General features: G+C 43.9%; 1 protein-coding gene across 5 annotated transcripts in view; it reads left to right on the forward strand.

Annotated features, from left to right (window-relative positions):
• Positions 1-271: 271 nt before the first annotated feature.
• The window catches only part of LOC138683649 (solute carrier family 12 member 2-like), a 111,234-nt gene continuing 88,088 nt past the window's right edge, over positions 272-23,417 (forward strand). For 2 of the 5 annotated variants that reach the window (XM_069775656.1, XM_069775655.1), the window contains exon 1: positions 272-1,215. In XM_069775656.1, the coding sequence (XP_069631757.1) occupies positions 613-1,215 (603 nt within the window). In that variant the 5' untranslated portion in view covers positions 272-612. The remainder of the gene's footprint in view (positions 1,216-23,417) is intronic. The other 3 variants (XM_069775654.1, XM_069775652.1, XM_069775653.1) reach the window with 3 other exon arrangements.

Consider the following 23,417-nt stretch of genomic DNA (forward strand, 5'->3'; position numbering starts at 1 on the left):
CTCGGGAGTCGCTTTTGCCACTGTAGTGAGAAGCGGGCAGAGTCTCGGGAGCAGGCGGAGCAGGCGGCCTCGCCACCCCCCAGCATCTCACGTCCTCCTGAGCAGGGAAGAGAGCGAGGTGAGGCGATACTGGCCGGGTTCGCGTCCAAGTTCCTGTCTTTCCGGAGCAGGGATCAGATGGAACAGCCGGATGGAGGGAGTGAGGCATCAGAAACCTCTTCCTTCCCGGCCTAGGGGAACCTGTGCCGCTCCCAGAGCGCTCCGTGGCGCGCTCAGAGCGGCGGGCGCTGGGTGAGCTGCGGGGACGCGTCCTTGCGTAACGGGAGGACTCAGGAGGCCGGGGCAGCGCGAGAGTGAGCGAAAAGTAGCTGTAGGGGGGGAGGGAGCGGGTGCTACGGCCTCTCTCCAGAGCAGTGGCGGCTGCACCGGCAGCATCATCACTTGGCGCTGCGGAGGGGGGCGGGTCGTGCGCGGGGCCTTGCGTTGCCTCTGATGCAGTTCTGTCCTGGGCGCTGGTTGGCGATTTAAAGCACTGGAGCTGTCGTCGCGAAGGGGGTTCAGAGCACCAAGGATTGTTGTTGTGTGTTGTCCTCAGTCTCCCAAGGAGGAGACATGGAGGGGAAACAGCCCGGCTCTGCGGAGCAGAAGAGAGTTACTGAGCTTAAGGCCGTGAGTGAAGAGCCGTACTTGGAGGACAAGGATGCGGCAGCAGGCGGCGCAGAACCGGCCGTGGCAGTCAATGATGTGCTGAGTAGACCGCTGGGTCCCACGCCAAGCCAGAGCCGCTTTCAGGTCGACCTGGTCACCGAGGGCTTCGGCCGTCCAGCAGAAGCGACCGAAAAGGCGGGCAGGGAAGGCAGCATGCTGGGGAAGAGCAGTGAGGAAGCCAAGGGCAGGTTTCGGGTGAACTTCGTGGACCCGTCAGCCGGCGATGAGACCTCAGGGGAGTCTGGCGGTGGCAGTTCGGAGGGCGGCAACGTCAGCTTGCAAAACGGCGGCGACGCAATGCTGAACGAGGGCAGCCTCCACTCGGGGGGGCGGCACCATCACCACTACTACTACGATACTCACACTAGCACCTATTATCTGCGCACCTTCGGCCACAACACCATGGACGCTGTGCCCCGGATAGACCACTACCGCCACACGGCTGCCGACCTGGGAGAGAAGCTCATCCGGCCTAGTCTGGCCGAGCTGCATGATGAGCTGGACAAGGTGAGTGGCTGCGGCATCCCCGCGGCTGGCCGTTACCCGGCCGTTCCCTGCCCCTCCTCCGTCCCTCCGTTCTTGTCGGAGGGAACGGCGGCACCCCAGGACCGCCCTTGCCTACTGCAAGATCTGCCCTCGGCCGACGCAGGGACATCTTGATGACATGCTTACTTCTCTGGGCTTGTTTTCACTCTGGCTGCCTTCTACATTTAACTGAAATGCATGTAGGTTTTCATAGGAGGAAAAAGCCCATTGTGGTCTTAAAAAGACACAGTGCAATTGAATTGAAACATTTATTTTTACATATATAAATTTTCATGGCACAGTGGGTCTTTTTTCCATCTCTCTCTTGGAGATGGACCCCATCATAAGAAGTAGTGTATGTAGGGCAAATGTTTTCTCTGGAACTGAGAGAGGTATTGCCGATCAAGTGTTTTTCCATTGGTAATTTATATTGCCTTCAGCAAATAGGAAACTAAAGGGCTGCAAGGGGTATTAGGTTGGGGAGGGGAATGAAAATGTTTGGAAGAGATGCTTAAAAAAAATAGAAGGATGTGTCAGCTTTTAGTAGTGACAAGAGGTTTATCTGCTAACCAGATGAAAATGCATGCTGTCTCTCCTCTCCCTGCACACATAATCTTCAACCAAACTGCTACCTGGTATGATACTGAAGCCTGCACAGATATATCTGAGGTCCCTTTCTTGTTAAGTAATGTCCTGGTTTCAGCTGGGATAGAGTTAATTTTCTTTCTAGTAGCTGGTATAGTGTTATGTCTTGGGTTCAGTATGAGAAGAATGTTGATAACACACTGATGTTTTCAGTTGTTGCTAAGTAGTGTTTAGATTATAGTCAAGGATTTTTCAGCTTCTCATGCCCAGCCAGTGAGAAGGCTGGAGGGGCACAAGAAATTGGGAGGGGACACAGCCAGGGCAGCTGACCCAAAGTGGCCAAAGGGGTATTCCATACCATGTGACATCATGCCTAGTATATAAACTGGGGGAGTTGGCCTGGGGGGGGATCGCTGCTCGGGAACTAACTGGGCATCGGTCGGCGAGTGGTGAGCAATTGTGTTGTACATCACTTGTTTTGTATATTCCAATCCTTTTATTATTATTATTGTAATTTTATTAGTGTTATTATTATAATTATTAGTTTCTTCCTTTCTGTCCTATTAAACTGTTTTTATCTCAACCCATGAGTTTTACCTTTTTTTTTCCGATTCTCTCCCCCATCCCACTGGGTGGGGGGGAGTGAGGGAGCAGCTGCGTGGTGCTGGGGTTAAACCACGACAAGTAATATCTTCAGTCATCCTAAATAGTCCAATGTGTCAAGGCATTGTGATCAAAGCTTCATAAATTTTGAGGCTGTGCATGTGTGGTGGGTTGACCCTGGCTGGAAGCCAGGTGCCCACCAAAGCCACTCTATCACTCCCCCTCCTCTACTGGACAGGGGAGAGAAAATATAATGAAAGGCTCATGGGTTGAGATAAGGACAGGGAGAGATCACTCACCAATTACCATCATGGGCAAAACAGACTTGACTTGGGGAAATTAGTTTATATTATTACCAATCAAATCAGAGTAGGGTAATGAGAAATAAAACCAAATCTTAAAACGCCTTCCCCCCACCCCTCCCTTCTTCACGGGTACAACTTCACTCCCAAATTCTCTACCTCCTCCCCCCAAGTGGCACAGGGGGATGGGGAATGGGGGTTGTGGTCAGTTTATCACACGTTATCTCTGCCACTCCTTCCTCCTCAGGGGGAGGACTCCTCACGCTCTTCCCCTGCTCCAGCATGGGGTCCCTCCCATGGGAGACAGTTCTCCATGAACTTCTCCAATGTGGGTCCTTCCCATGGGCTGCAGTTCTTCACGAACTGCTCCAGCATGGGTCTCCCGCGAGACAGTTCTCCATGAACATCTCCAATGTGGGTCCTTCCCACAGGCTACAGTTCTTCATGAATTGCTCCAGCGTGGGTCCCCCGCGGGGTCACAAGTCCTGCCAGAAAACCTGCTCTAGCATGAGCTCCTCTCTCCATGGGGTCACAGGTCCTGCCAGGATCCTGCTTCAGCGCAGGCTTCCCATGGGGTCACAGCCTCCTTCGGGCATCCACCTGCTCTGGTGTGGGGTCCTCCACAGGCTGCAGGTGGATATCTGCTCCACCATTAACCTCCATGGGCTGCAGGGGGACAGCCTGCCTCACCATGGTCTTCACCACAGGCTGCAGGGGAATCTCTGCTCCAGTGCCTGGAGCACCTCCTCCCCCTCCTTCTTCACTGACCTTGGTGTCTGCAGAGTTGTTTCTCTTACATGTTCTCACTCCTCTCTCTGGCTGCAGTTTCTGTGCCGCAGCAACTTTTCCCCTCCCTTCTTAAATATGTTATCCCAGAGGCACTACCACTATTGCTGATTGGCTCAGCCTTGGCCAGCAGCAGGTCCATCTTGGAGCCAGCTGGCATTGGCCCTGTCAGACATGGGGGAAGCTTCTCACAGCTTCTCACAGAAGCCACCCCTGTAGCCCCCCTGCTACCAAAACTTTGCCATGCAAACCCAATACAGCATTTCAAGCTTTTTCAATTTTGGCGTAGCAAGTATGTTATTGGAGACAAGTTACAGTGAAAGCTTATTTGCATGGTAGGTTCTGTATTAAAAGGCAAACTTTAGCTGAACTAGGAATTAATTTGCTGTAATTTTGAGATCATAGTGTAAGGGAAGCCAGATTAAAATATTACAATGCTGTTTTCTTGCAGTCTTTCACTTATTATAGGTGGAATTCCACAAGAAAACATGTTCTTTTAAGGCTTTCCTGTTTCTTTTAATATCTTGCTGTTTAATATTAGTTTATGTAATATGTAATGGATAATAATGCTTCTTAATTTTTTTATATATAATGTGTGCTATAGTTACATAATTCCTAAAATAGGAGTAGCCCACATATACCATATAAACAGACCTTTTAGTAATTGTAGAACTGTAACTTCTGTTAAGAGAATTGGTTGACAAAACGCTTAGTTTTTCAGCCTACTGGAAAGGGGCAAGAAAATAGATGTACTTCATCTACATGTCTAATGGCGAGATTCTTGTCCTTTAAAGTCAATGGGATAAACTCGCATCAGCTTGAATGGAGCTATCCTGAGTATGTTTTTTACCCCCGTCCCCCTCCTCCCAAAGTGTTTGTGTGTGTTCGTTTGTTTTTTGTTTAGAAACCGTGACCCTTCATCTGTTCAGACTGAAGTAATTTTTTGAGGTTGCAAGGAAGTATCTCAGCAGCACATCTAAGATTAAATATAAAAATAATTACTAACTGTAACAAATTACTGTTGCCTTTCATGTTCCCTTCTAATGGAATTAACTGACTTTTTTTCTTTAATCTCTTTACAAGTTACTGTTGAGTAATGGTCAGTTACTGTTAGATTGTAAATAAATCAGTAACATAAGTGAAAACATTGGGGGGGTATCTGTGTCGTGTTTCCCCCCCCCCCCCAACTTTCTGATTTCTGATTTGTGCTAGGATTAGAGGATGGAGAAAGGGGCAAGTCCTTAGATATTCTGTTTGTAAGCGGAATGTTACTTGAATATCTGAGCTTGGCAGCCAGGACTTCAGCGTGTTTATATTGTAGCAGTCAAGGAAGCTCTTTGTGACACCGGTAAGACACTTCAGCACAGAATTTAACTTATTCTGAAAGTATATTTTCTAAAAGTATAGTTTCTTCATATTTTATTAGAAAACATAGTAAGGGATTTTCTTGATAGGTTATTGCATACAGGAGCTGTGAGTGACCTAATTATTGTGTCACTATCAAACTCTCTACATGAGGACTTTTTTCTTTAAGAAATGGTGTTGTGTCCCTTCTCCTCCCCCCCCCCCCCAAAAAAAAAAAGTGTGGTGGTGGAATCTGCAACTTTTGTTACACTTGTTACTGTACTTCAATATTAATTTTGAGAACAGTCATGTGTATAAACTTCAAAAGTGAAGTTGGAGTTCTGCGTAGTGAATAACTCAGCTGTTCTGCTGTTGGATGTTTCATTTCCAAAGCAATTAATGTTGGATGTTTCATTTCCAAAGCAATTAATGTGTTAGCAAGCAGTGAGACTTATGTGAAAAAGGGAAGCACTTTTTTCACTTCAGACTTATAGAAGTAGTTTGTGTGAGATAGCATTGAGAACACAGAAGGTTTAATAAGGGTGTGTCATACATAATAATGGCATTGGATACCTACTTTTTCCCCATCTCTGGAATATAAAATATACTGTATCTGTGATTATATACTTCCTTTCTGGCCACAGAGTGCTGCTAACTCTTAGTTCAGGATGGTGCCACACTTTTATATGAGAGAGATTCATGAAACACTGTTGTGGGTTGGGGTTTTTTTTGGTAGTGTTTCATGGGACCTCTTGTCTCCTTTCCCAAAGTGGCTTCAGTTCCTGCTGATTAATGGTCAGTGTTGAATTAAAGAGGATTAAAGAGGATATTTCATGGACTTTTACAAACTTGAAAAATTAAACTCCTTCCTTCAGCTGTGATTTTTGCCTTAACTTAACTTGTACAATATGTATGCCAAAGACTTAATAGGGCAGCTGGTATAAATGTCCTAGTACCACTGAATAAAACTTTCACTAAGTGAAGGCCTAGTGTTATACCTACAAAATGCTTGATTTGCTATGGGAACTATAATTCATTTTTTGGTTTGATTTAGCTTCTTGACCCAGTACATCAAAGTTGGCAGTTATTTTTTGTCAAGATTGATCCAAAAATCTCTTAACCAGTAATGTGATTCACTGCTTTGCATTTAGCTATTTCATTTTACAGTTAAAATTTGCACTATTCTTGTTTTCCTTTTAAAAGGTAAATATATGTTGGGACTTTTTACAGTAAAATTAATGCTAGTGCCAGTTAACAGAATTTTTTTGTTTTTTTTACAAGATTCATATGTCTAACTGTTTTTCTGATTTACGTTTTCACAGAAAAGCACTATTTGAGGAAGATGCATATACATACACAAGGGGTAACTTTTGTCTTGTTGTTGTGATGTTTAACCACCTCAAGTGTTATTTAGTCATTCCAACAGTAATTTTTATAGTAAAAAGGAAAGGGGTTTTTCTTGAAACTGGTTGTGGAAACACAACTGGGAGATGCTCTGCTCTAATGTGGATGAATTGCATACTGCTGAACTTTGTCTTCCATGTTCAATTTCAAGCAAGGGGGCTTGTCTTCAGTTACCGCTGGCTGTAGATAGTCAAGGTGACCAGTGCTTAACCAATTAGTATGAATTAATCTTTGTTTCCTTTAGAGAGGTTTTTTTATCATCATCTTACAGTTTAGGATTATCTATTTTTTGCCTAGGGTTGATTACATCTTTAAGTAAAGCTATAGTCTGTAGAAGTTCCATCCTTGCTTTCAAATCTGCCTTAATATCTTTCTAAATGGAAAAAACACTTTACCCTAATATCATAGACCTTATGGTTCTAGAAGGTGAAGACTTTTAAAATGTTCAAAAATGGACTGTGTTTTAGTTATTCATTACCATGCATTAATAGATTTTTTTTATAGCATTGCCTTAATTGGTGAGTTTATTCTTTTGAAAGAATGGGAAACTTTGCACTATGTGAATGATTCTGATTTAATGTCTTTTGTTCAGTCACTTACAGCTGTGATCAGTAGACAATATGTGAACTGAGCCCTCTACTGGTAGCTTTGCTCTGTTTGTTAAATATCTACTGAACATACTAGTTGTTTCCCTTGACAGACTAGAAGGCAGTGATCTCGGAGGAAGATTTTCACTTTCTTCTCTTCTGCTCCCCCGCCCCCCCCCCCCGGACAAACAAAAGACACTTAAAAACAAAACTGCACTTTGCTTCCTCCCATACAGAGAAATCCATGCACCTTTCCTCTGAATTTGGAGACAGGAGTAAGAAAAAAAGGCAACATTATTGGTAGCTTTGAGGCAAGATGGATTGTGAGTTAAAAAAACCCACAAAACCCAAACAAAAAAGACCCCAAAACAAAACCTACAAACCCAACAAGTTCTGTCTAACAATCTGTAAAGAAAGCAGAGTTCAACTAAAGATGCACAAAAGACTAAAAGATGACTCTAGGCTATCAAGTTTGCTGACCATGTCACATAAGGTCTGTCTTTTTAAAACTGGTTCCTCCCCTTTCCCTGTATTAGAAGACTGAGACCATTTTGCTGATAGAAGTCTTCCTGAAGTACTTTGCTGAACTTACTTGTGGTCAGTAGGCCTCTTGGTTCTTTAGTCAATGTAATTTAATTCAAATAGCTTCTTTCCCTCCTTGTTATTTATGTTTGTATACAGTACTTGAATTTTCTTTCTGAATGTCATCTTACTAAAATAAAACAAGACAAGCTCTTTTAGTCTTGTTCTCTGTGCATTTGGACATCCTAGAATCACAAAACCATTGAGGTTGGAAGGGACCTCTTGAGATCATCTAGTCCAACCCCCCTGCTCAAGCAGGGTCACCTAGAGCAGATTGCCCAGGACCATGTCCTGGTTGGGCTTTGAATATCTCCATGGATGGAGACTCCACAACCTCCCTGGGCAACCTGTTCCAGTGTTTGCCCACACAGTAAAACAGTGTTTTCTCGCGTTCAGATGGAATTTCACATGTTTCTATTTGTGACCTTTGTCTCTTGTTGTTGTGGTTTAACCCCAGCCAGCAACTAAGACCCACGTAGCCGCTCACTTGCTCCCCCTCCTCAGCTGGACAAGGGAAAGAAAATATAACAAAAGGCTTGTGGGTCGAGATAAGAACAGAGATCACTCAACCAATTACTGTCACAGGCAAAACAGGCTCGACTTGGGGAAAATTAACTTAATTTATTGCCAGTCAAATCAGAGTAGGGTAATGAGAAATAAAACCAAATCTTAAAATGCCTTCCCCCCACCCCTCCCTTCTTCACGGGCACAGCTTCACTCCCAAATTCTCTACCTACTCTCCCCAGTGGCGCAGGGGGATGGGGAATGGGGGTTACGATCAGTTTGTCACACGTTGTCTCTGCCGCTCCTTCCTCTTCAGGGGCAGGACTCCTCACGCTCTTCCCCTGCTCCAGCATGGGGTCCCTCCCACGGGAGACAGTCCTCCATGAACTTCTCCAATGTGGGTCCTTCCCACGGGCTGCAGTTCTTCACGAACTGCTCCCACATGGGTCCCTTCCACGGGGTGCAGTCCTTCAGGAGCACACTGCTCCAGCGTGGATCCCCCACAGGATCACAAGTCCTGCCAGCAAACCTGCTCCAGCATAGGCTACTCTCTCCACAGGTCCTGCCAGGAACTTGCTCCAGCGTGGGCTTCCCATGGGGTCACAGCATCCTTCGGGCATCCATCTGCTCTGGCGTGGGGTCCTCCAGGGGCTGCAGGTGGATATCTGCTCCACCATTAACCTCCATGGGCTGCAGGGGGACAGCCTGCCTCACCATGGTCTTCACCACAGGCTGCAGGGGAATCTCTGCTCTGGCGCCTGGAGCACCTCCTCCCCCTCCTTCTTCACTGACCTTGGTGTCTGCAGAGTTGTTTCCCTCACATATTCTCACTCCTCTCTCTGGCTGCAGTTTCTGTGCCACAGCAACTTTTCCCCTCCCTTCTTAAATATGTTATCATCAGAGGCACTACCACTGTCGCTGATGGGCTTGGGCTTGGCCTTGGCCAGTGGCAGGTCTGTCTTGGAGCCGGCTGGCATTGGCCCTGTCAGGCATAGGGGAAGCTTCTCACAGCTTCTTACAGAAGCCACCCCTGTAGCCCCCCTGCTACCAAAACCTTCCCACGCAGACCCAATACACTTGTCCTGTCAGCGGGCACTACTGAGAAGTCTGGCTCCCTCTTCTTCATTCCCTTTCTTCAGGTAGTCATATACATTGATAAGAATCCTCCTTGTGCCCTCTTTTCTCCAGGCTAAACAGTCCTAGCTCTCTCAGCCTTTTTTCATAGGACAGATGCTCTAGTCCCTTAATCATCTACGTGGCCCTTTGCTGGACTCTCTCTAGTATGTCCATGTCTCTACTGTATTGGGGAGCCCAGAACTGGACACAGTACTCCAGGTGTGGCTTCACCAGTGGTGAGTAGAGGGAAAGGATCACCTCCCTCAACCTGCTAGCAACATTCCTCCAAATGCAGCCCAGGATACCGTTGGCTGCCTTGGCTGCAAGGGCACATTACTGGCTCATGTTCAACTTAGTGTCTACCAGGAGCCCCCCAGGTCCTTTTCTACCAAGCTGCTTTCCAACTGGTCAGCCCCCAGCATATACTGGTGCATGGGGTTGTTCCTCCCCAGGGGCAGGACTTTGTACTTCCCCTTGTTGAACCGCATGAAGTTCCTGTCAGCCCATTTCTCCAGCCTGTCGAGGTCCCTTTGGATGACAGCAGAAACCTTGGGTATATTATCAGCCACTCCTCCCAATTTTGTATTATCTGCAAACTTGCTGAGGGCACGCTTTGTTCATTTGTCCAGATCATTAATTAGGATGTTGAACAGGATTGGCCCCAGTATTGACCCCTGTGGTACACTGCTAGTTACTGGTCTCCAACTGGACTTTGTGATGCTGATCACAACCCTCTGGGCTTGGCCATTCAGCCAGTTTTCAGTCCACCTCACTGTCTACTTATCTAACCCATACTTTGTCAGCTTGTCTATGATGTAGAAGTCTTTAATTTGTACCTGTTCTCATTCATCATTCTTGGAAAAACACTGAGCTCTATGCACCTGTACTCAGATGAGGCTTTGCTAGCATAATGTAAAATGGCATCTTAATGCTTTTTATAATCTGTGCGGAAAATCCTCGCTTTACTGATCCTGATACCACACACAATGTTTTTTTCCATGACGGTGATAGTGACTGCTCTGTTTGCAGTAGTAACTCATATTAGTCCTCCAGGGTTTGTATTTTATAAGGACCATGTTTATTTTGTAACTTTACATTGTATAAACCTCCTAATCTGATTTTTGTGATGAGTCTTTAGTCTGAAGGGGAAATTCTAATTGTAACTGCTCAGCAGTGGTAATTTGTGACTGAGGAATGATCTGGCATGGAGGAGGGCCTAACTGCAAGAAGGGGTTAAACTGGCTGGAAGTAGGAATGCTAGAGACAGAAGGACTCCTTGTAAGGCAGTGAAGTTTCCCTGGGTGATGAGATAAGAAACAGCCTCAGCATTGTCCTGTAGGACATCCTGGAATTTGAGTGCTCAGGGCCCAAGCTCAGGGGCCACCTTTGGGCAGCAGAGCTGGGCTGGGGGGTGGACCCAGGTGCAACCGCTCTTGGGATTGGTGCTGGTGCAAGTATATATAAGGAATCTGCTTGTGACACATCTTTGCAGATTCCATGTAGAACAGCTTGTTGTGGTAGGACTCTGCCCAATGCATTGTTCATTATATGTTTCTTTTTAAGCATGAATGTGTGTTTAATTTGCCTCAAAGAGTACCATAAAAATTCCCCAACAAGTCCAAAATACTTGTACAATAACATTCAATTATCTTTCTTCAGCAAACTGCTAATATTGTTCTTACTACTTTGCTTTTGTTTTGTTCTAGAGAAGCTGGAAATAACTGAGCAATATGAACAGGTTATAGTTTGACAACCCAACTATGGGCTGCTGCTAAAAGGGGTAAACTCTTGTGCTTTCTTGTGCTGACATTTGTATTTATACAACTTTTGAGTTGGATCTGGAAACTGGTTTAGCTTACAGAAAGTAAACAAAAAACCCAAACCTGCAGAAATATCCATCACTGGATGAGCTGGGTAAGTTCCCTGATCCAATACTGTGAAACCCCTTGTTGTCCCACAAGCGGGGTTCAATACCTGGTGTGCAATGAGCCAATCTTACACACAGAGCTATTTGTTTATTTCATGTCTGCGCAGAGATGTGTGCCAGGTGGTGACTCCACAAAGCTGGCACCCCACACCAAAGAAATACAATGTATTTATGATAGCATATGTCCATACATTCTGTATGGTATGTCTAAATATTCTGATGGTTTTAATATTTTGTACCAGCCGTGGAAACTGGTTTGCTGCTAGGTGACTGTAAAAGTGAGATTTGGTAAATAATTATTAGAAATCTTATACTAACACTATGATTGAAACAATAGGCAAAAGTGTAGCCAAGTAATTAACTAGTAGAGGTAGTTACTCATAGGTTTGGCAGTTCTTGGCTCTTATGACTGGATGTTCCTGTACGTTAGATAAGAATAATATTGAAACTGACCATATGTGACTGAAACCATGTTAAGCTCCAAGATCAAAGAACAAGGATGACGAACAAAGACTTGAAGGTCAGCCAACAGAACTTCAAATGGGTCGGTGGTCGCAAAAGCAGCCCTTTGACTCAAATGAAGAACCATTGCGCATGATTGGATGTAGGCAGTACTATGATAATCAGTTACAATAATTTTTATGTACATGTATATTAATCTGATTAATATGTAATTAGTTACTCCATGTAACCTGTTTGTGCTGAAGCTGTGGTATGCACACCAGGTGGAATTATCCCCCGTGCATCCAGCGCTGCAATAAAGAATGCCTGCTTTCTAAAACTCCAAAACGAGCCTTAGAGAGTTTCTTCGACCAGCTTTTCGGTATCATTTATTCTGTTACATTATTAGTAAAAACCCGCCTAAATTTACATTCATTGGTTAGTAGTCATCGTCTCATCTGCTATTGGCCAGTTATATTTAAATTAGCATGGGTGCTCCTTGCAGTCGTGAGGGTGGGGCAAGTTCTTCCAGCCTTGAATTGGGTCGGAGGCCGCGATCTCACCCTGCCGCCTTTACCTTTCCCTTAGTTCATGCTTCTTTGGCAATCATCTGGCCTTCGGCACCTTCTGGAGCAGGGTGTTTCCTTTTATCAGTCTTTATTTAGGTTCCCTCTTCAAGGGTGTAGTGGTTAGCAAAGCTTGCATAGTTTATACAAAGTAATCAGGCTTGCATAGTGAAGCTACTGAGTAATGGTCCTCCTTAAAGGACAAGGTATCATGTTTAACCCTAAATTGAGCAGTATCACCACGGCTAGGCTCTAACTCAAACATATGAGGACACCCTGAGCACTAATGTCAGGAGAAGGCCTGGTAATTTGTCAGCAGAGTACAACTAGAGCACCCTTTTGGTAGAGCATGTTCTTTAGTTTACTAATCTTAGCTGATAATACTGTCACTATCAATAAGACTAGTTTAAGACAAGAACCTGAAAGAACAGCAATGTTTTCTCTCTAGTTTGGCTGTTTTTCTTTCAGCATAAGCTGTTTCAGAATTGAGGAAGGTGCTACAGAATTAATATTAATTTTCTTCTTCAGATTAACTTTTTCCCTTTGGGTACTCTATTTGATTAGGTCTAATCTGATTTCTCTTTTTGAAGAACAACATTCATGTAAAGAAGTGGACTGGCAAGAGCAATATCTTGGAAGTTATTCAAACCTGTGTACTGTATCTTCAATTGCATCCTTCAGAACTCTTTCTAAAGCTCAATATAATATTCAAGCAACATGGGCAGCCACAAATCCAACTTTTAATTTTTTTTAATAGCAATTATTATGCTAATTTGTTAACTATTACCTATAATCAATTAATACATAAATCTTAATACTGCCCTTAAAATTGTTTGCCTTTCAGTATTTTGGAAGTTATCTGGTTCTTGGAACTTGAGCACATGGAACATCTTTGATTTATTTCTCTACTTTAGCATGCTGATTAGGCCTGATAAAATTACAATTATTTTTTTCCTGTGTATTTAAAAACAAACCAACCAACCTAAAATGCATTATGTGGGTCTGATGAATTTAACTGACTTAAGGATATTGGGGGGGGGTGTGTGGGGATTCCTATCCAGTCTCAGTCTGAGGCCATTTTAACAAGGAAGCTCATCTCTTGCATCTTTATTTTGCCAGTTGACTTTTCTTCAAATGAGCTACTTTTTGTTTCAGGTTTTTGACTTCAAAACCAATAGCAACATCTGTTGTGGCTGTAAAGATAACTGTCAGTGCCAGGTTAGTGTTTCAACTTATTCTGAGGGTTTACATGGTACAGAAACCCTGAATATTTTTCTTGTAATCTTACTCTTCAACTGTAGGCAGTTTGGCAACTTTGGTCTGAATGTAATTTTTTGCCAATACAAGTGTTGTGTGAATGTACCAGCTCTGTGCTAGCTCATGGTAATGTGCTTTTAGCTATATCCACCAGTTGGTGGTGTGACTTATTAAAAATACAGGCAATGCTTAATTGATTTATTTTGTTTAGGTTTTTTAATTACTTGACTGTGTAGTCTATTATGACTATAGTTTAAATTTAATTTTCATGAACTTATTACACTTAGAAATAGACTTCTAATTAAAAAGGGTAGTTTTATAAGGTTACTGCTGCCATACTGTGATATAATTACTCCTCCCTTGACTCTTCAATGGGAAGTGCATAATACTCTGTTTTGTAGATATGGATGAGAATCGAAGGTTTTCAGAGTAAAAATTCTTCAAGTTAACCTTTTTTGGGGTGGTGTGTATAAGACTGGGGAATTCCCTGTGTTGAAAACAAGTTCTTGAGCAAGGCTGAAACAGGAATTTTTAGCTATATTTACAGACCAATGTATTTCTTGGACTATACTTAAATATGCAAAAACTGCTATGCAGGTAGCTTGCTAATATGGTTTGATTCAGCTCTTAAGCATTTAAATGCTGCATCTGCTTCATTCTGGAGAACAAGAAAACTGTATGATGCTTGAAAGGTCTCTAGCTGTTAGAGATGTATTAGGCTTATGTTTTTCAGATAATCGAATGAAAACTGCCTGTGTTCAGAATCTGGATCTGTTGTCCTAAGAAATGTGGTTTCTCTCCATCTCAATGGATATCCAAAGGAATATGACAATCAATATACAGTGATGAGTAACTATTTTGATCTTCACTTGCAGTACAGTGATTCTTCTGGAAAGGATCAAATACATTGGTGCAATAAGGGAGCTAGTAGTTTGGTTCTGGGAAGGGCAGGGACGGTGTTAAAACTTCCAACTCTGATGTTCCTCACCAGACAGTCCTAATTCTCCCCTGTAGAGACCTATAAAATCTGAAGGGTAAGACTTGACTAAAACTGGAAAGGACTTACCACAGATGTACACAAAACCAGGAGTACTTATAGTGAACCATCAGAACCAGAACTGGGATGTGAGTTTTCTAAAGATAATTGCGTATGTTCTTCCTGGCTAGGATGTGTTCTTGAGGTGTGAAGTATACTATATGTATTTCTTCCTTTTAAGTTGGATAGATTGGGTGCATCTGCAATTTGTACAGGAAGCCATGCCTCCTTTTTGTAACTAGATGTTAATGAGACAATTTCCTGTTAACTAGAATAAGTGGAAACTTGACAAGATATTTCCTGGCAAAGGAAGATTTGGGTGTGAGTGTGGTGTTGGGTTTGGTTGTGTGTTGGGTGTGGTGTGAGTGGGTTGGTTTTTGGTTTTTTTTTTTTGGTGTGTGTGTGTTTTTTGGGTTGGTTGGTTTGTGTGGATTTGTTTGTTTGTTCGTTTGTTTTTAATGGTGCAGACTATGTTGATTATTACTTGCCAGGAAGGCCTACAGTATTTCTGGGAGTGAGCAACATGAACATTGTGAGTCTATCATGAGACAGCCACATTGAATGGCTGCTGAATAGAGGTCTTTACTCTTTTGTCTTTCATTCTCTCATCATCAACTTGCCCAGAATATTCATATCCTCCTATGCTTAAGGAAGGATGTGTGAATCTACACTTGAGGATGTAGAGAGGTGTGGTGGTCATGGTGTGGGTGTGTTGATCGGTTGTGTATTTTTTGTTTGTTGGTTCTGTTTTTTTTTTAACCTTGATGCTGGTGTCAAACACTCTTGTTCTCAGTAATGTTTTTGGTGTGTAGGAAAAAAAACCAAACCCAAACAAACAATTTACTTCAGATGGGAGACCAGACTCCTGTGTACCCGTGGATGTCAATATCTATCTATACTTCCTCTGGAGCTTTCCCTCTGTAAATATGGCTAGTCTTCATGTGTTTATTGAAGATGTGATCATGAAGCTTCTAGAGTTTGACTTCAGTTGCACCTTAGGATTGAGTGGTCTTTTTGGGAAGCCCTTTGGACGTACTGAACATTCCTGTTTCAAATGACCTCATTGTCCACCATAATTACAACAGTCTACTGTTCCTTGAGGCCCACTGTATGTAAAATTTTTCCCTCTGCTTATGCCTTGAAGACCTATGCATCCCTGCCCCCCTTAGTCTAGGACTGCTATTCAGTGCTGCTGCCAATAGACCAGCTTTTTGTTCCTGTTTTTTCTTTTTTTGCTTCAGCTGTCTTTCATCTCTTCCATTAAATACAAATGTAGCAATGATGACTATTTCATCCAATCCTTTGCCCTGCCATCCTGGCACATGTTTAGAAAAGTATTTCCTAATATCTGGGGCTGACTGATCTACAAAGAAAGATACCATTAGAGTTCGATTTTCCTCATTTTCAGGGTTGACTCCTCCAAACATTCTTACTTGTTTAACCAATCGGGCATAACATTCACAGTGGTGTTCAGCATTACCTTGCTAGCATTCTCAGACCTTAGCCCAATTTACAGTTTTCCTTCCTGCTTCCTTAGTTTAACAGTCCCCCTTTCACTCTTTGCAGCATATCTCTATCAGCTGATGAACTGAGGTCCCATCCTGGGTCACTAGCTAGCCATGGGGTTGTGCCTGGTGCTTCCCTGGCCCATCTATGATTTGTTTCCCAGATTTTAATTTTCTGGTCTGAAGTAAAGACTGCCTCAAATAATGACTGCATGTCAGCCTGTGTAGGGTGCTGTGGTTTAACCCCAGGCAGCAACTAAGCACCACACAGCTGCTCACTCACTTCCCCCCAACCCAGTAGGATGAGGGAGAGAATTGGAAGGAAAAAGGTAAAACTCGTGGGTTGAGATAAGAACTGTTTCACAGAACAGAAAGGAAGAAACTAATAATGATAATAATAATAATAAAATTACAATAATAATAAAAGGATTGGAATATACAAAACAAGTCATGGACAGTGCAATTGCTCACCACTCACCGACCGATGCCCAGTTAGTTCCCAAGCAGCGATCCTCCCAGGCCAACTCCCCTCAGTTTATATACTAGGCATCCTTGACTTACTTAGTATAAACACTACTTAGCAATAACTGAAAACATCAGTGTTATCAACATTCTTCTCATACTGAATTCAAGACATAACACTATACAAGCTACTAGGAAGAAAATTAACTCTATCCCAGCTGAAACCAGGACAATATCCACCCCTTATTCTCTACCATTTACATCATGCTCAGGTCCCATACTTTCCAATACATCCTAATTAATCACCATCACCTTTTCTGTCCTTTGATAGAGATATATATATATATGTATACACACACAGAGATATCATTCCCTTAGTCTATGGGCTATCTCTGTAAAATGTTCCTTGAGTTCATTTAGTCCCCGACTTTGGGCTCCATCTGTCATACCAGTCTTTCTGGGCAGGAGGGATAGTGCAAAGTCTGCTCAGTCGGTAGAGCAGGATCGGGCTTCAGTGCGGTGTGGCGAGCGGGTGACATTGGGCGCTGTTGTGTTAAAAGGTAAAGGAATTTGGCAGAAAATAAACCCTCTTGTATTCCAGCTTATCCTCAGATGTCAGAGGGGCTGGGGGCGGCTAGGTTTAGTTTCTGAGTAATGTCCAATTCAGCACTATAAGTCGGGTTGTGTTCAATATGCTGAACTATCACGATGACGGATGCACTTATAGCACACTGCACTCTCGGCTTAGCCGCGTTCAATGCACGAGAATTACCAGACTTAGGGAGTTTGGTTGCGTTAATGAACTATCATCACTAGATTAATGAGCACTGCAGTTTATTAAAACAACAGTACAGGTTCTTTTGGATTGCTGGTGATAAATACGCTGTCTGCAAAGCACGTGCAATTGATAATACAGTCGACTACAAGCGCATTAAATTATGAAAGAAAAGAGCTCTAAAGAATTCTAAGTTTCCCAGGGAAGCACTCAGTACAGCCAAGTGTTCGAATCTCAACCAATAGGCATCCCTATGGGGGGGGGAGAGAGGTTCAGCCTGTCAACTGGTCCCAGAAGTCAGCGATGTCCTCCCGACTTGTCTATGATGGTATCTTCCCTAACATTCCTCCTCTCTTAAGCCCTTTTATATTTTCTTATTTTTTAGGCGGAGCTTGACTGACTCTAGTCATACATACCTTTACTTTGATTGGTATAAAGTTCTCTCGCTTTGCTTTTAAAGGTATATGCTAGAAAAAATTCAGAGCGCATGCTCCATGGGGGAGTGGTTGCACCTTGGAGGTGGGTAGCTTTTGGGATGGAGGTGTGTTTTGGTATTATAATGATATTATAATGAGCAAAGCTCACCCAAAGGACATGGTGTTACATGTCAGTACCCCAGAACTGGGCACGTGTGATATAAATCAGTAGTAGGGCATTAGGTCGACAGAACCCCCATTATTTTACCTCCTTGTTTCAGTGGATTCAATGCAGGGACCAACCGTTCTTGTTCCTATCGTTCCAGTTCCCTATCCCTGCAATCACAGAGCCTGGCCGCGGCGTCTCCACTCTGCTCCACCCTCCCTGTTACTTTTCAGAGTCAGCACACCAAGCTCCCCTGGTGTTGCTAACATCTAAAGTTGCAGGTTATGTTGCTTAGGGAACTACCATGGAACCGATTCTTCACGTGTCCACTGCATTCCACCCTGGAGGTTCACCCTCCCTTGAGAGGGGTGTGTCATATTGATAAATCACCTCCAGCAATCATTCCACAGTGCAGCAGGAGGATGGTGTGTAATGTTGGATTGTTGCATGCTGAAGTCAGTTCTGGTTCCATCACTACTGTGTTTCACTCGGTTTTATCACAGTTCATTCTTGCTTGATCTAATGATTCTTACCGTAATACCATTGATATAGCATATAACAATTATAGTAATGATAACTTACAGTGGCAGGGTTATATAGCAATTAACATCATACAATTGAATTCATTGGCTATTCTCACCTAAAATCAAATCCCCTTGAGGCACACATCGGATTTCCCCATCCTTTCGCATAACCCACCAAGTGCACCCAGGTCCTTGAGCAAAAGCAATCCCACGAATGGGTTTACCTTTGCCTGAGGCAGGAGTAACCCAGACTGTTTTCCCTAACATATTTTTCATGTGCACTACAGGGATTTAATCCCCTTCTACAGTATGTAAAAATTCTGATTGGGCAGGGCCACTCCGATGATTGGCAGATCCTCTGGTGTTGACTAACCAGGTGGCTTTTGCTAAATGTGTATCCCAATGTTTGAAGGTCCCACCCCCCATTGCTCTCAATGTAGTCTTTAATAGTCCATTGTATCGTTCCATTTTCCCCGGAGGCTGGTGCATGATAGGGGATGTGATATACCCACTCAATGCCATGCTCTTTGGCCCAGGTGTCTATGAGGTTGTTTCGGAAATGAGTCCCATTGTCTAGACTCAGTTCTTTCTGGGGAGCCATGTCGCCATAAGACTTGCTTTTCAAGGCCCAGGATAGTGTTCCGGGCAGTGGCATGGGGCACAGAATATGTTTCCAGCCATCCGGTGGTTGCTTCCACCATTGTAAGCACATAGCCCTTGCCTTGGCGAGTTTGTGGGAGTGTGATATAGTCAGTCTGCCAGGCTTCCCCATATTTATATTTCAGCCATCGCCCTCCATACCACAGGGGCTTTAACTGCTTGCCTTGCTTAATTGCAGCACATGTTTCACATTCATGGATAACCTGCGCGATAGTGTCCATGGTCAAGTCCACCCCTCGATCACAAGCCCATCTATATGTTGCATCTCTTCCCTGATGGCCTGAGGTGTCATGGGCCCACTGAGCCATAAATAGCTCACCCTTATGTTGCCAGTCCAGGTCCACCTGAGACACTACAATCTTGGCAGCCTGATCCACCTGTTGGTTGTTTCGATGTTCTTCAGTGGCCTGACCCATTGGGTACCTGAGCATCTACGTGATGTACTTTTACAACCAGATTCTCTAGCTGGGACGCAATATCTTGCCACAGTGCAGCAGCCCAAATGGGTTTACCTCTGCGCTGCCAGTTGCTCTGCTTCCATTGCTGTAGCCACCCCCACAGGGCATTTGCCACCATCCATGAGTCAGTATAGAGATAGAGCACTGGCTACTTTTCTCTTTCAGCAATATCTAACGCTAGCTGGATGGCTTTCACCTCTGCAAACTGACTGGATTCACCTTCTCCTTCAGCAGTTTCTGCAACTTGTCATGTAGGACTCCATACAGCAGCTTTCCACCTTCGATGCTTTCCCACAATGCGACAGGATCCATCAGTGAACAGGGCATATTGCCTCTCATTTTCTGACAGTTTATTATACAGCGGGGCTTCTTCAGCACGTGCCACCTCCTCCTCTGGTGACATTCCAAAATCTTTGCCTTCTGGCCAGTCCGTGATCACTTCTAAAATTCCTGGGCGACTGAGGTTTCCTATGCGAGCCCGTTGTGTGATCAGTGCAATCCACTTACTCCATGTGGCATCAGTCGCGTGATGTGTAGAGGAGATCCTCCCTTTGAACATCCAGCCCAGCACTGGCAGTCGGGGTGCTAAGAGGAGCTGTGTTTCAGTACCAACTACTTCTGAGGCAGCTCGAACTCCTTCATATGCTGCCAATATCTCTTTTTCAGCTGGAGTATAGTGAGCCTCGGATCCTCGATATCTTCGACTCCAAAACCCCAGGGGTCGGCCTCGGGTCTCCCCAGGTGCTTTCTGCCAGAGGCTCCAGGTAGGGCCATTCTCCCCAGCTGCAGTATAGAGCACATTTTTAACATCTTGTCCTGTCTGGACTGGTCCAAGGGCTACTGCATGAACAATCATCCGTTTAATTTGTTCAAAGGCTTGTTGTTGCTCAGGGCCCCATTTAAAATCATCCTTCTTCTGGGTCACTTGATAGAGAGGGCTTACAATCAGACTGTAATTCAGAATATGCATTCTCCAAAAACCCACGACACCTAAGAAGGCCTGTGTTTCCTTTTCCAATTGCCTTGTCAATGCCACCTTCCCTGGCAAGTGATCCCAGCTGCTTGGCTTCCCTACCTTCTAATTCCAAGCTATTAGCCCCATTGTCCCAGCATCGGAGGACCCAGGTGATAATATGCTCACCTATACGGCAGCCAAAATCTTTTCGCACATCCTGCAGTTCACTCAAGGATAGGGACCGGGTTATTACCTCTGGTTCTACCTCTTCCTCCTGTTCCCGTGATGACCCTGGTTCATCTTCATCCTTCGCTAAGCGAACTGATTTTTTTGTATATTTCGTTTTATGTACGGGGGCAACTGATACTGGTGCAGGTTGGTCCGCTGGTTCAGTTGCAGTATCACTCGCCGGGTTTTGGATAACTGCAGTGTCTGTCGCTGAGGTTTGGGTAGCAGCAGTGCTCGTCGCTGGGGCTGGAGGGACCGCAGTGCCCGTTGCCAAGGTCTGGGTGGCTGCAATGCTCATTGCCGGGGCTGGAGAGGGCACAGCGCCCGTTGCCGAGGTTTGAGTGGCCACAGTGCTCATCGTTTTGTTGTTAGGTCCAGAGACCTTCTCTTCCCCTTGAGGGTACTGAGTGGTGTCGAACAGGGCTCACTAGGCATGGGACAGGCCCCAGCACGTTGCAGTGATTTGTATCTCTCTGGAGCTGCCGGGGTGGCAGCATACCTTTTCCAAATATTTTACTAGTTCTTCTGGATTCTGCACTTGTTCAGGGGTGAATTTCCAAAACATTGGAGGTGCCCACTTTTCTAGGTACTTGCCCATACTACCCCACACACCCTGCCACTCAAAATTATCCAGCCTTGGGGCACATCTCTGGGTGATCTTCTTAAATAGTTGTTTAACCTTAAACAAGAGCTGAACCACATTCAGAAGCATGCTAATTCCTAGCAGTAGGGCTAGGACCGTGCTAGTCCCAACATCCCAAGAGTATTCAAATTTTTCAAAATTCTCAAACACCATTGTAACTGGACTGAAGGAGAAAGGAGAGGGGAAGAAAGGTACCCCACCCATAGACTGGTTTTCCATGGAGGAAAGGTAAATGGTGTAATTATTAATAGTTTCCCACAGATGGCTCCTGGAGTATAAAGGTGACAATGCTGAGTGCAAATACTGGATTAATCCCACAGCTGACAACTTTATCATACCATAAACCAGTGTTATACAGTACATGAAAGCGAAAACTTTAATCCACCTCCCATGGATGATAAGCAGCAGAAGAGGAACTACATACAGCAAGCGAGGTGATACATAACAGAACTTTAAAAACCAGAGCAACAACTCTAAGAACACATACATCAACATAGTGACCAGTGACTATTAGACCAATATAATGAATGCTTATAACAAATTTGTTTTAACAAGCTCTGGTTAGGTTTGTCGTTATCTCAACCCTTCGTGCCCCACGTTGGGCACCAAAACGGACTGTCGTGGTTTAACCCCAGCCAGCAACTAAGCACCACGCAGCCGCTCACTCACTTCCCCCCACCCAGTGGGATGGGGGAGAAAATCGGGAAAAGAAGCAAAACCCGTGGGTTGAGATAAGAACAGTTTAATACAACAAAAAAAAGGAAACTAATAATGATAATGATAACACTAATAAAATGACAACAGCAATAATAAAAGGATTGGAATGTACAAATGATGCGCAGGGCAATTGCTCACCACCCGCTGACCGACACCCAGCTAGTCCCCACTTCCCAGTTCCTATACTAGATGGGATGTCACATGGTATGGAATACACTGTTGGCCATTTTGGGTCAGGTGCCCTGGCTGTGTCCTGTGCCAACTTCTTGTGCCCCTCCAGCTTCCTCGCCGGCTGGGCATGAGAAGCTGAAAAATCCTTGACTTTAGACTAAACATTACCTAGCAACAACTGAAAACATCAGTGTTATCAACATTCTTTGCATACTGAACTCAAAACATAGCACCGTACCAGCTACTAGGAAGACAGTTAACTCTATCCCAGCTGAAACCAGGACACCTCTGTTCTATAATTCTTGGAATAAATTCTACTTTGGCTGAAATTCCGGTCAGGAGCAGTTACATTGTTAGTTGAGCTGGTTGCTAACTCTCTACATACTGTACAATTAAGTAGAATTTCTTGCTAGCTCTAATGGCTTTACTTTATAGAATATTTATCCACATCTAATACTGAATTAATCTTTTATTAATAAAGTGCCTTACCTCTTCTGGCACAATTTCTTTAAAGCTGTTGTGCTGTGTCTTGTTCTTCACAGCACTCATGAGGTATGTTATTGTGCTACACAAAGCTTTTAAAATTATCTTGCTTCAATTACAAATGCATGTTATCAGGAGATAAAAAATCTATTATCCATTTGTGGCTTTTCTTTGTAAATGTATTTAAAACAGTACTACACCTGTTTTTGTTGTTGTTGTTTTTACTGTTTTGGTTCAGCACAAGAAGCCTCAAGACATTAAGTATCAATTATTTATTGACAAAAACTTTTTAAAAGGACATTAGAAAATAACAGTTCTGAAGGGAAGCCAATTTCTTATTCGGTTACCCAAATTTTTAAAACACACTCTAATTCACCACCAATCCTCATTTCAAAACAACAATTTCACTGAAGACTCATGTTTGTATGTAAGGCATCTTCTATCTGCCTTTGACCATTTGTTCCTCTCCCCACAACAGAGATCAATAAATGCAAATTTGATGGCTCACAAAGATGCTTCTCAGAGCCTGCCTTAACCATGTAGAGTTGATCCAGCCACCTTCTTCTGTGTGGTGACACTGGAGGTTCTGGTACAGGCTGCTGTGCTAAAAAAGGCACTTTCCAACTGGGAAACTTAAGCTGCAGCACAGATCTCCTCTGTGAACTTGGACCAGTAACTTATTTTCTGTAATTTTTCAGTTGTAAAAGGAGAACAATATAGCTGACTAAACTTGCATGTATTTTCTGAGGATAAATACACTGAAGATTGTAAAATACTCAGTTACTCCAATGCAGACTGTTAGGAAACTGTCGTGGTTTAACCGCAGCCAGCAACTAAGCAACATGCATGTAGTCCTCCAGGTACTTCATAAATGTTTAGATTTGAGCAAATTTAGGTTTTACATTTACCTGTGATGCTAACAGCTTTGTAGCTCCTAATCTCACAGCAGACAAGAGATATCTTATGGGCCAACTACCTAAT

Source organism: Haliaeetus albicilla, chromosome W (assembly GCF_947461875.1).
Source record: "Haliaeetus albicilla chromosome W, bHalAlb1.1, whole genome shotgun sequence".
NCBI classification, from domain to species: domain Eukaryota; kingdom Metazoa; phylum Chordata; class Aves; order Accipitriformes; family Accipitridae; genus Haliaeetus; species Haliaeetus albicilla.